Source organism: Pan troglodytes, chromosome 20 (genome assembly GCF_028858775.2).
Source record: "Pan troglodytes isolate AG18354 chromosome 20, NHGRI_mPanTro3-v2.0_pri, whole genome shotgun sequence".
Taxonomy (NCBI): Eukaryota; Metazoa; Chordata; class Mammalia; order Primates; family Hominidae; genus Pan; species Pan troglodytes.
The window spans coordinates 24,813,492-24,826,935 of NC_072418.2; the positions used below are offsets into that span (position 1 = coordinate 24,813,492).

General features: G+C 41.8%; 1 protein-coding gene across 1 annotated transcript in view; it reads right to left on the bottom strand.

Moving 5' to 3' along the window:
• The window catches only part of LOC739694 (zinc finger protein 98), a 31,541-nt gene extending 18,645 nt beyond the window's left edge, over positions 1-12,896 (bottom strand). The window contains 1 exon segment of the mRNA XM_063801454.1: positions 12,695-12,896. Within this exon segment, the coding sequence (XP_063657524.1) occupies positions 12,695-12,724 (30 nt within the window). The 5' untranslated portion in view covers positions 12,725-12,896.
• Between the last annotated feature and the right edge of the window lie 548 nt (positions 12,897-13,444).

A 13,444-nucleotide genomic window follows, 5' to 3' on the forward strand; every position in this document is an offset into this window, starting at 1 on the left:
CAAATATATGAAAAGATACTCAATACCACTGATCATTGGAGAAATATAAATCAAAACCACAATGAGATACCATCTCACACCAGTCAGAATGGTAACTATTAAAAAGTCAGAAACAATAGATGCTGGTGAGGCTGTGAAGAAACAGAAACGCTTTTACACTGTTAGTGAGAATGTATTAGTTCAACCATCGTGGAAGACAGTGTGGTGATTCCTCAAGGATCTAGAACCAGAAATATCATTTGACCCAGCAATCCCATTACTGGGTATATACTCAAAGAAATATAAATCATTCTACTATAAAGAGACATGCACACGTATGTTTATTGTAGCACTAATTACAATGGCAAAGACATGGAACCAACCCAAATGCCCATCAATGACAGACTTGACAAATAAAATATGGTACATAAACACCATGGAATACTATGCAGCCATACAAAGAAATGAGATCACGTCCTTTGCAGGAACATGGATTAAGCTGGAAATCATCATCCTCAGCAAACTAACACAGGGATAGAAAACCAAAAACCGCATGTTATCACTCATAAGTGGTAGCTGAACAATGAGAACACATGGACACAGGGAGGGGAATAACACAAACCAGGACCTGTTGTGAAGTGGGGGGCAAGGAGAGGGCACCTAGAAGGGTCAATACATGCAGCAAACCACCATGCCACACATATACTTATGTAATAAACCTGCACATTAACTAAGCACTGCCTCTCAAGCTTTAATGAGCTTATAAATCGCTTGGTAATGTTGGTCTCACTCTATGTAATGTGATTCTGCAGGTATGGAAAGGGTCCATGAGTGGGTGTTTTAAATAAGTCCCCTGTCAAGGCTGATGTTGCTCCCCCTAGGCTCATTATTAGCATTAGTTAGAGAGCAGGCACAGCACAGAGTCTCTTACACTTGGCACTCTTGTCACAACACAATTACTTCTGGAACAAATGACAACCAACCTCCATCTTAAAGTATCACAATCTTTGTTGGCTTTTTAAAGTTTACACAGAAAACAGAAACCAGCAATATCTGACTGAGTCTGCATTTATTTTTATTTTTATTTATTTACTTATTGAGTCTCGCTCTGTTGCCCAGGCTAGAGTGCAGTGGCGAGATCTACACTTACTGCAACCTCTGCCTCCCAGGTTCAAGCTGTTCTTCTGTCTCAGCCTCCCGAGTAGCTGGAACTACAGGCATGTGCCACCATGCCTGGCTAATTTTTTTTTTTTTTTTTTTTGGTAGAGCCAGGATCTCACCATGTTGGTCAGGCTGGTCTCGAACTCCTGACCTCAAATGATCTGCCCATCTCAGACTCCCAAAGCGCTGGGATTATAGGTGTGAGCCACCGCACCCAGCCCTTGCTTTTGCATTGTAAGTACTTCAGCCTGCAAATAATTACCTTGGATAATCAAGTTTCTGTCAAAGGAACTTACTCTGTATCTTTTAGTCTTTATCATTCTGTATTGCTAAATTTAATTCTACCTTTGTGTCCAACTTTCATGTGCTCTTAAAATGAGCTTTACTCTGAACAAATCTGTGCGTACTTTTAATGACTGAAAATTAAAAAAATAAACCTTTGCCAAAGCAAAAACAAAGCAATGAATCTCAGGTTACAAATAAAGACAATCCTGAGTCAAAAAGAATGATAAGAGGTTTATTTAGCTGTTAATATAATTTACATATATTTCAAAAAAGCAGAGAAAAATATCTACATATAATCTAAATGCGTTAATAAAACAGAGATAAAATATCCTCCCTTAGTTTCACATATGTGAATAAAGCCTCTTATTTTTAATTTGCATTTTCTCCTAAAACAACCAGGTCACTGGACATGTTCTTGAACTCTTGGACATCTGAATTGTGAACTTGAAAGAATGTTTATGGTAAAAAAGCAGAAGAGAGAAAGGTGTTATAATAAACTGATGGGTGCACACAAATAAATCAAGTTGTTAGAGACCTATGAAGAGAATGAGATACTGACACAATAATAATGGGAGAGTACAACACCCATGGGCACTAATAGACACATTATTGAGGCAGAAAATTAACAAAGATATTAAGACCTAAACTCAACACCTGACTAAACAGTCTTAATAGATTTCCACAGAACTCTCCATCTAAAAACAACATAGTATACAGTCTTCTCATCATCACGTGGCACATACTCTAAAATTGACCACACAGTCAAAAGCAAAACAATCCTCAACAAATTTAAAAGTTCCAAAATTATATGAACCACACACAGAGGCCACAGCTTGATAAAAAAGTAATTCAATACAAAGAAAATCACTTGAATCATACAATTACATGGAAATTAAACAACCTGCACTTGAATTACTTTTGGGTAAATAATGAAATTAAGGCAAGAACCAAGAAGTTCTTTGAAAAAAATGAGAACAAAGATACAACATACCTGAATTTTTGCAACACAGCTAAGGCAGTGTTAGGAGAAAAATTTATGGCATGAAATGCTTACATTGAAAAGTTAGACTTCAGTTTAACAACCTGACATCATAAGTAAAAGGCTGAGAGAAGCAAGAGCCAATCAACCCCTAAGCTAGCAGAAGACAAGAAATAACCAAAATCATTTCTGAATGGAAGGAGATTTTCACATGAAAAACTATACAAAAGATCAAGAATTGCAGGAGTAAAATCTTAAAAAAAAAAAAAGATAAATTCTCAACAAAATATTGGCAAACCAAATAGGGCAGGACATCAAAAACCTAACCGACTATGATCAAGTAGGGTTTATTTTTGGGATGCAAGGTTAATTCAACATACACGAGGTGGGGCGCGGTGGCTCATACCTGTAATCCCAGCACTTTGGGAGGACGAGGCGGGTAGATCACCTGAGGTCAGGAGTTCAAGACCAGCCTGGCCAACATGGTGAAACCCCATCTCTACTAAAAATACAATAATTAGCTGGGAGTGGTAGCTGGCACCTGTAATCCAGCTGCTTGGGAGGCTGAGGCAGGAAAATCACTTGAACCTGGGAGGCGGAGGTTGCAGTGAGCTGAGATGGTGCCACTGCACTCCAGCCTGGGCAACAGAGTGTGAGGGTCCGTCTCAAAGAAAAAAAAAGAAAAAAGAAAAATCACAGGTGAATTAAAAATGTGATTCATCACATAAACAGAACTAAAGACAGAAAGCACAAAATTATGTCAATAGATGCAGAAAAGGCTTTCAATAAAATTTAACATTTTTATGTTAAAAAGCCTCAACAAACTAGGCATGAAAGGTGCATATTCAAAATAATGAGTTATCGGCCGGGTACGGTGGCTCATGCCTGTAATCCCAGCACTTTGGGAGGCCGAGGCGGGAGTATCACGAGGTCAGGAGATCGAGACTATCCTGGCTAACATGGTGAAACCTCGTCTCTACTAAAAATACAAAAAAATTAGCCAGGCGTGGTGGTGGGTGCCTGTAATCCCAGCTACTCAGGAGGCTGAGGCAGGAAAATGACGTGAACCCAGGAGACGGAGCTTGCAGTGAGCCGAGATTGCACCACTGCACTCCAGCCTGGGTGACAGAGCGAGACTCCATCTCAAAAAAAAAAAAAATAATAATAATAATAATGAGTTATCCATCACAAACCCACAGCCAACATACTGAGTACACATAACCTGGAATCATTTTTCTTTGAAAACTGGCACAAGACAAGGATGCCTCCTCTCAACACTCCTATTCAACATAAAACTGGAAGTCCTGGCCAGAGCAATTAGGCAAGATAAAAAAATAAAAGGCATACAAACAGGAAGAGAGGATGTCAAAACTATTTCTGTTTACAGATGACATAATGCTGTATCTGAAAAACCCTATAATCTCGGCAGAAAAGCTTTTCAAACTGACAACTTCAGTAAAATTTCAGAATACAAAATAAATGTACAAAAATTAGTAGCATCTCTGTAAATCAAAAACATGCACGCCAAAAGCCAAATCAAAAACGGAATCCAATTCACAATCACTACAAAAAGAATAAAATATCTAGGACTATAGCTAACCAGGGAGGTCAAAGATCTTTATGACAACACTGTGAAAACACTGCTTAAAGAAGTGAGAGATGGGCCAGGCGCGGTGGCTCACACCTGTAATCCCAGCACTTTGGGAGGCCGAGGCAGGCAGATCACCTGAGGTTGGGAGTTCAAGACCAGCCTGAACAACATGGAGAAACCCCGTCTCTACTAAAAACACAAAATTAGCCAGGGTGGTGGCGCATGCCTGTAATCTCAACTACTCAGGAGGCTGAGGCAGGAGAATCGCTTGAACCCGGGAGGCGGAGGTTGTGGTGAGCAGAGATCGTGCCATTGCACTCCAACCTGGGCAAAAAGAGCAAAACTCCGTCTCCAAAAAAAAAAAAAGTCAGAGATGACACAAACAAATGGAAAACCATTTTATGCTCATGGATAGAAAAGATCAATATTGGCCAGGCAAAGTGGCTCACACCCATAATCCCAACACTTTGGGAGGCTGAGGTGGCTGGATCACAAGGTCAGGAGTTCAAGACCAGCCTGCCAACATGGTGAAACCCCATCTCTACTAAAAATACAAAAATTAGCCAGGCGTGGTGGCAGGCGTCTGTAATCTCAGCTACTCGGGAAGCTGAGGCAGAGAACTGCTTGAACCCGAGAAGGAGAAGTTACAGTGAACCAAAATCATGCCACTGCACTCTAGCCTGGGTGAAGAGCAAGACTCCAGCTCAAAAAAAAAAAAAAAAAAAAAAAAAGAAAGAAAGAAAGAAAAGATCAATATTATTAAAATGGTCATACTGCCAAAAAATTAGATTTGCTATTTTTATCAAACTACAAAAAATATTTATTAACAGAACTAAAAAAACAAAACAAAACAAACTTTTAAAACTTATATGGTACCAAGAAAGGGCCCAAATAGCCAAGCCAATCATAAGCGAAAAGAACAAAGCTGAAGTCATTACATTACCTGAATTCAAACTATACTACAGGGTACAGTAAACAAAGCAACATGGTACTGGTACAAAAACAAACTCACAGACCAATACAACAGAATAGAGAGCCCATAATAATACCACACACCTACAACCATCTGGTCTTTGGCAAAGCTAACAAGAGGAATCTGGAAAGAATTCCCTATTTAACAAATGATACTGGAATAACTAGCTAGCACTATGTAGAAGATTGAAACTGGACCCTTTCATTACACCATATATAAAAATCAACTAAAGATAAATTAAATATTTAAATGTAAAACTTCAAATTATATATTTAAAAAGGTCCATGAAATACCATTCTAGACACAGAAGCCGGCAAAAATTTTAAAATAAAGATACCAGAAGCAATTGCAACAAAAGTACTAATTGACAAATGGAACCTAATTAAGCTAAAAAGCTTCTTCACAGCAAAGGAAACCATCAACACAGTAAACAAACAACACACAGAATAAAAGAAAATATTTGCAAACTATGCTTTTGACAAAGGTCCAATATTCATAATTTATAAGAAACTTAAACAAGTTTACAGAAAAAAAAAAAGGCCTCACTAAATGGTAGACAAAAAACATGAAAAAGGTGTTTTTTTCAAAGAAGACACACATGTGGCTAACAAGCATATAAAAATGCTCATCAATTATCATTAGAGAAATTCAAAGAAAAACCATAATGAAATATCATCTCACACCAGTGAGAATGGCTAGTATTAGTCAAAAGATAACAGATGCTGGCAAGGTTACAGGAATGCTTATACCAGTGGGAGTGTAAATTAGCTCATTATAAAAAGCAGTGTGACGATTCCTCACAGAACTAAAACAGAATTACCTGTTGACCCAGCAACCTCATAATCAGGCATATACCCAGTAAAATACAAATTATTCTATTATAAAGACATACGCATGTTCATTGCAGTACTATTCACAATAGCAAAGACATGGAATCAACCTAACTGCTTCTCAACTGTATACTGGATAAAGAAAATATGGTATGGCTGGCCATGATGGCTCACGCCTGTAATCTCAGCACTTTGGGAGTCCACCAAGGCAGGTAAACTGCCTGAGCTCAAAAGTTTGAGGCCACCCAGCGGAACATGGCAAGACCCCATCTCTACAAAAAATACAAAAAAAAAAAAAAAAAAAAAAAATTAGCCAGGTCTGGTGGTGTGTGCCTGCAAGTCTCAGCTATGTGGGGGGCTAAAGTAAAATAACATTGCTTGAGCCTGGGAGGTTGAGGCTGCAGTGAGCTGAGATCATGCCACTGCACTCTAGTCTGGACAACAGAGTGAGAACCTGTCTTCAAAAAGAAAATAAAATAAAAGGCTTAGGCCAGGCACAGTGGCTCACGCCTGTAATCCCAGCACTTTGGTAGGCCAAGACAGGCGGATCACAAGGTCAGGAGTTCGAGACCAGCTTGACCAACATGGTGAAACCCCGTTCTTACTTAAAAAAAAAAAAAACTACACACACATACATACACACACACACACACACACACACAATTAGCTGGGCATGGTGGCAGGTGCCTGTAATCCCAGTTACTCGGGAGGCTGAGGCAGGAGAACAGCTTGAACCCGGGAGGCGGAAGTTGCAGTGAGCCAAAACCGTGTCACTGCACTCCAGCCTGGGCAACAGAGCAAGACTCTGTCTCAAAAAAACAAAACAAAACAAAACAAAAAAATTTAAGAAAAATAAATATGGGCCGGGCGCGGTGGCTCACACCTGTAACCCCAGCACTTTGGAAGGCCAAGGTGGGCAGATCATGAGGTCAGGAGATCGAGACCATCCTGGCTAACACAGTGAAACCCCGTCTCTACGAAAAATACAAAAAATTAGCCGGGCGTGGTGGCGGGCATCTGTAGTCCCAGCTACTGGGGAGGCTGAGGCAGGAGAATGGCGTGAACCCGGGAGGCGGAGCTTGTAGTAACCGAGATCGCACCACTGCACTCCAGCCTGGGTGACAGAGCAAGACTCCGTCTCAAAAAAAAAAAAAAAAAAAGTATGGTGTCCGGGTGCAGTGGCTCACGCCTGTAATCCCAGCACTTTGGGAGGCCGAGGCGGGTGGATCACTTGAGGTCAGGAGTTCAAGACCCTGTCTCTACTAAAAATACAAAAATTAGCCAGGCGTGGTGGTGCATGCCTGTAATCCCAGCTACTTGGAGGCTGAGGCAGGAGAATCGCTTGAACCCAGGAGGCGAAGGTTGCAGTGAGCCAAGATCGTGCCACTGCACTCCAGCCTGGGAGACAAGAAGAAGCTCCATCTCAAATAAATAAAATATGGTACTTATCATAAAATACTGTGTGGCCGTTAAAACATGCACACACATACACACACACACACACACACACACACACACACACACACACACACACACACAGAAGATCATGTCCTTTGAAGCAACGTGGATTAAGCTGGAGACCATTACTCTTAGAAAACTAACACAGCAGCAGAAAACCAAATGCATGTTATTTCTAAGTAATAGCTGAGGCTGGGCGCAGTGGCTCATGCCTGTAATCCCAACACTTTGGGAAGCCAAGGCGGGCAGATCACCTGAGGTCAGGAGTTCCAGACCAGCCTGACCAACATGGAGAAACCCCATCTCTATTAAAAATACAAAATCAGCCAGGCGTGGTGGCACATGCCTGTAATTCCAGCTACTCGGGAGGCTAAGGCAGAAGAATTACTTGAACCCAGGAAGCGGAGGTTGTGGTGAGCTGAGATCCTGCCATCGCACTCCAGCCTGGGCAATAAGAGCAAAACTCCATCTCAAAAAAAAAAAAAAAAAAAAATTAAGTAAGAGCTGAATAATAAGAACACATAAAAACAAAAAGGGAACAACAGACACTGAGGCCTAGTTGAGGTTGGAGAATGGGAGGACAAAGAGGATCAGAAAAAGTACCTGTTTGGTGCTATGCTTAGTACCTCAGTGACAAAATAATCTGCACACCAAACCCCCATGACACAATTTTAGCTGTATAACAAACCTGCATGTGTACCCCTGAACCAAAAATAAAAGTTAAAAAGAATAAAAATCTATGAGTGGGAAACAGTGCAATGCAGGTGGAAGAACTGGTTTGTGCTACAGATAGCGGCTCAGGTAGAGGTATACTCTGATGGATTTTTGTGTTTATGCAAGCAGATGAGATTATGAACAGGTGGTCCAGAACCCTCAGTTGGTGGGGAAAACAGTTTGCTGTTGCAGATTCAGTGTCTGGGGGTTGGGATATGCCAGGAGACTTGTAGACACTTTTGTAGGTTTTTGCCAGGAAACACTAGAATCAAAAATGCTGTTGTAAAATTTCTCAGCATGGTGCTTAGTCCTGGGAGGGGTCTGGACACATTAATATCTAGTGGGTATGCTTGTGAGTGAGTGGGAATCCTGTGGTTACAGCTGTGGGAAAAATGGGGTCTGCTGTCAGAGTTTCTTTCCTCTAAGTTTGGATCCTCTCTCATCCTGGGAGACCTGGAATCACAGGACAATGGGCAGTGTGACAGCCTGTGTACAGGAGAGTAGAGCCTCCCATTCCCAGACACCCAGAGTTTTATTCCAGGCCAGGCCTCTGTGATATCTTTTTTCTTGTACCAAATCTGTAGAGTTTGCTGAACATCAAGACATTCTCCAACACCAACTCATTGTCTAACATTTGAATTTGAATTCTGACACCACCCAGAGTCAGCACAGACCCTGATTCAGGGCTCATTTTCACAATATTGTCCTAATTGCAGATGCCAGTCACAAACCCCATAGGCCCATCTATGCTTCTGAGCTACTGTTTAAAAATTATGGACTCCTGTAACCTCCCTCAAGTTTCATAATTTGATAGAGCTACTCGCAGAACTCAGCAAAACACTGTAGTTACATTTACCAGCTTATAAAAAATATAACCCCCAAAAAAGTCAAATGTAAGAAATGTATAAGACAAAGAAAAAAAATGGGGAAAGATGAAGCACATAGATAATCCTGGTAAATAGCTGTGATTAATAAAATTCTCTATCCTTTGTGTTCTCCAGAAACAGTTTATGGAAAGAAACATGCTTTCCATTATGACTTAGTTGGTGCTCTTTTTTCTTACCTATCACATAGCCAGACAAAGACTCTGCACATTTTCTTCTTCTTCTAATTTTAAAAAATCAGCTGGCCGGGAGCGGTGGCTCACGCCTGTAATCCCAGAACTTTGGGAGGCTGAGGCGGGTGGATGACCTGAGGTCAGGAGTTCAAGAGCAGCCTGGCCAACATGGTGAAACCGCCTCTACTAAAAATACAAAAAAAATTAGCCAGGCATTTTGGTAGGTGCCTGTAATCCCAGCTTCTTGGGAGGCTGAGGCAGGAGAATCGCTTGAACCCAGGATGCAGAGGTTGCAGTGAGTGATCGCACCACTGCACCACAGCCTGGGTGACAGAGCGAGACTCTGTCTCAAAAAAAAAAAAAAAAGCTGAATTTTTCTTCAGTGGTCAAAATAAAATACTTTTTAATCGAACTTCACTTAAGCTTATCTCCTCCCCATAGGCTCCTTAACATTCAGCTACACTCAATCTGAGTCGAAATACAACCCCATTTTATGTCCTTCCTAAGGACATGCTGAGTTCGAGGTAAAACATTAATCTAGAATCTAACTTTTTCACCCTCCATTTGCCATTTCCCTCCCACCTTCGTTCTAATCTTGTTTGTTCCTTCCTTGTCTGCCTGAACTTGCAATTTTAAAAGATCTTATAGTAGGTATTTCCTTCTGTTACAATACTCCGTTGGAATTTAATTTTTACATTAATCTAACTTTGGTTTATTTTAAATAGTCTAGAAACTGCTTCAAAACAATAACTTCATCTTCACAAGAATCCTGCCAGTTCTTTTCCTTCTTAACCTTAACTGCATCTGTCTGTGGGGACCCAGTTTTCCAGGGCTCTGTAGCTTCTCTCACTATAAAGGTTTCTTCCATGGCTGGGGTGAGCAGGCTGGGACATCTGCGAGAGAGGCTCTTCAGAAAAAAACTAATTGGGCCATTAATAACCTTCCTTTGCAAGCTCAATATTAATTAGCCTTAGCTTGGAGTCACTAGGGTCATGCTTTGATTTCCATTGTCAGAGTTACTAACTTGGTTTTCAAAACTACGTGTGTGAAAAATTCAGTAACATTACTCAAACACAATGTTCATATAAGGGGATGAAATTATAAGGCGCTTTAATTTTATACCTCAATGAGAAAACCAAAAGTATCAATTCCTTTCAGACAATACATGTCTTATTGTATTATTTCCATTAAAAATCATGTAGTAAACAATTAGTCATATGGGACCATTTCCAGGAGGTACCAAGTTTTATCTCATAAAATTAAGCATGAAACTCAGAAGTCAAGATAACAGGATACAGAACAGAGATATTCACTGTCACAAATTTACCCTGCAATAAAAGGAAGTGATATTAGATGTGTAGGCTGGGCACGGTGGCTCAGTCTGTAGTCCCAGCACTTTGGGAGAACGAGGCAGGCAGATCACCAGGTCAGGAGTTCAAGACCAACCAGGCCAACATGGTGAAACCCCGTCTCCACTAAAAATACCAAAAAAAAAAAAATTAGCTGGGTGTGGTGGTGCATGCCTGTAGTCCCAGCTACTCGGGAGGCTGAGGCAGGAGAATCACTTGAACGTGGGAGGTGGAGGTTGCAGTGAACCAAGATCGCGCCACTGCACTCCAGCCTGGGTGACAGAGCTAGACTCCGTCTCAAAAAGAAAAAAAGAAAGAAAACAGATGTGTCTGACTCATGGGTCAATTCAGATCATCCAATCACTTGAGAGATTCTCCCACTCCAACCTGCTCACTTAAGTGCTCAGTGACCACTCTCTTAGGAGACAGTGCACTATGCTCAAGTGAGTGCCCCAAGTGTATTTTACTTTGCAAGTTTTTGTACTATCTCACTGAAGTCAGGTTTTTTTCTTTGTCTTTTGGGATACTATTTTTTCTTTCACAAATCTTAGAGCATTTAGGGGGCAGAAATTATTTCTGTTTTCCCCTCAATATCAGCATGTGATTGGTGGACCAGCAATCTGTCTCCAAGAAATGGAAGCTGGGTTGGGTGAAGACAATTGTAATGTCTCAAGGGGTTAGCTTTTCAAAGGAAGAGTACACCAAAAGATACCATCTTTTCCCCAGAGTATCCACTGGGGAGGCTGCACTCCCTACCTCAGGTTGTCCTATGAAAGAAAACGACTTAGGAGCTGATATTCACTAGATACTCTAGCAGACATAGCCACAGCAGTTATCTTGGTTTATTCAGAGACAGTACTAAAACCCAGGAACAAGAAAAAACGATAGGGTTGCTGAGGACAAATCACTCCGTAAGGTTTGCAAAATAAAAACATCTTGACACTAAAACATTATCGTAATACCTTTGTGCCTAGGCAAGACAAAAGAAAAAGAGGCACAGAGACTTTTTACAATTCACTATCGGGGGATTATTCTTTGCTTTCTTCTCATGGGAAATACTTACAAACAGAAAACGTATCTTTTTCTTTTTTCAATTTTAAATAGTTTTATTTAAGACATTGCATTTTCCACTTACAATACAGTGTTTATAAAGTGCAATGCTATTTCCTTCCCCTGTGCATATGTTCCATATTCAAATACTGAGAATGCCCAGTAACTTACTATAGCAGCTTAACTTTTTAAAACTCCCACAGAATTTGCTACAAATTTAGGTCCTTCAAATGAGAAAACATCTTTTTCAATATGCCATCTAATGCTTTGTCAAAAAATGATTAATTAAAATACGGTATATAAAAGGTACACTAAAAAACAAATAATAAATAATGTAAATTAGGGAGAGGAAGTTGGCATTTGAGATTTTCAGAAGAAACTGAAAATTCAGTATTTTACTGCAAGCCAGAGTTAGGCTGCAGAAATGGGGTGTGGGGGGTTGCCTTGAGACCCTGCTTGGGACCCATGTGAAACATGCAAGGGAAAATCAGTCCCACGTGGCGGCAAATAGACTGAGGTGGCTCCAATCCCTGGATTCCTAATTTTAAAAAATCTAACTCAAATGCATTTTTTAAATAGAAATTACTACATCGGGGGAAACAAAATTCAGGCTTAAAAAATGATAAACTGCCAAGTAAGCTCTGATTACACAACCAGGAAATTTGTAGGCTCAAGGTGAAAATTAAGAAACTACGTAAACGTACCTAATCGATTACTGAATTTGGGTATTTTCATCATGCATCTTTCCTTCAAGATCTTTTCGTGGCCCACAAACTACAACCCACAGCTGGGAGCTCTACAATTTTTGAACCGCTCCTTGTTTAAATTCTTAAGTGTTTTCGCGATAATTCCCATACATTTTTAATAGGCGAAAAGAGGAACTAGGAACCCCATAAACCAAACAAAAGCTCTTTCCATTCATGAACCCTCACCCCCAGCACCCCGAGTCAGGATTCTGCCGACGACCCTCCCGTGGTCCCTGCACAATCTGGGAGAGACGCGGCGCTGCGCGTGTAGAGCTGCCCGGAGAGGGCTCCAGCTCAGGGCACAGTCACTGGGCAGGGAAGAGACAGGACGCCCGGAGCCTGGCTGTCAGCGCAGCCGCCATCTTATCGCTGAAGGGGACTGAGGCCGAGCTGGGCAAGGAGAACTCGGGGCACGGATTGTGGAGCTGACTGCGGGGAGGCCTGAGTCCCGCCACAGCCTCTTGCCACCGGTTCCAACCAGCCCCTTCTCCTCTCTAGGGATGTCGGACCCGGCACTCTCACCACTTCTAGGCTTCCAAGGGGTCCTGGCATCTTAGCTGTGGATTCCCAATACCTGCAGGTGACAGGACCACAGAGGCTGGGCCTCTACGAGCAGAGGACACAGAAGCGCGAAGACGAGACCAGGAACTCCGGCTGCAGCGAGAGACAAAGACCCCGCCACATCCCGGAAGCCGCCCTTTCCGCTCCAACCGCGTGCCTGATTGGACAGTTCCCAGGCCAGCGTCTCTGACTTGTTAACGTTTAAGACCCCTCGCCCTCACGCCCTGAGTGACAGAAGATGTGACCAAATGCTGGGCTGAATGCAGAAAGACTGACAGCCGAAGGTGCCCCCTTTTCAGGCAGGGCTTCCTCCCTGAGGTGAGCTAAGCCCACCCAGAGGGTGTTTGCCTTAAACCTTGTATATAAGGTCTCATGTATTTGTAAATAATATACGGCTGCTCACACATGGAAAGAATAGAATAACAATTATTTTTAAATTTCTGTGTTTTTTTTTTGAGACGGAATCTCGCTGTGTCGCCCAGGCTGGAGTGCAGTGGCACGACCTCAGCTCACTGCAACCTCCGCCTCTCGGGTTCAAGCGATTCTTCTGCCTCAGCCTCCCGAGTAGCTGAAATTACAGGCGCGCGCCACCACGCCCTGCTAATTTTTGTATTTTTAGTAGAGACGGGGTTTTCACCATGTTGGTCAGGGTGGTCTACGATCTCCTGACCTCGTGATTCGCCCGCCTCGGCCTCCCAAAGTGCTGCGATT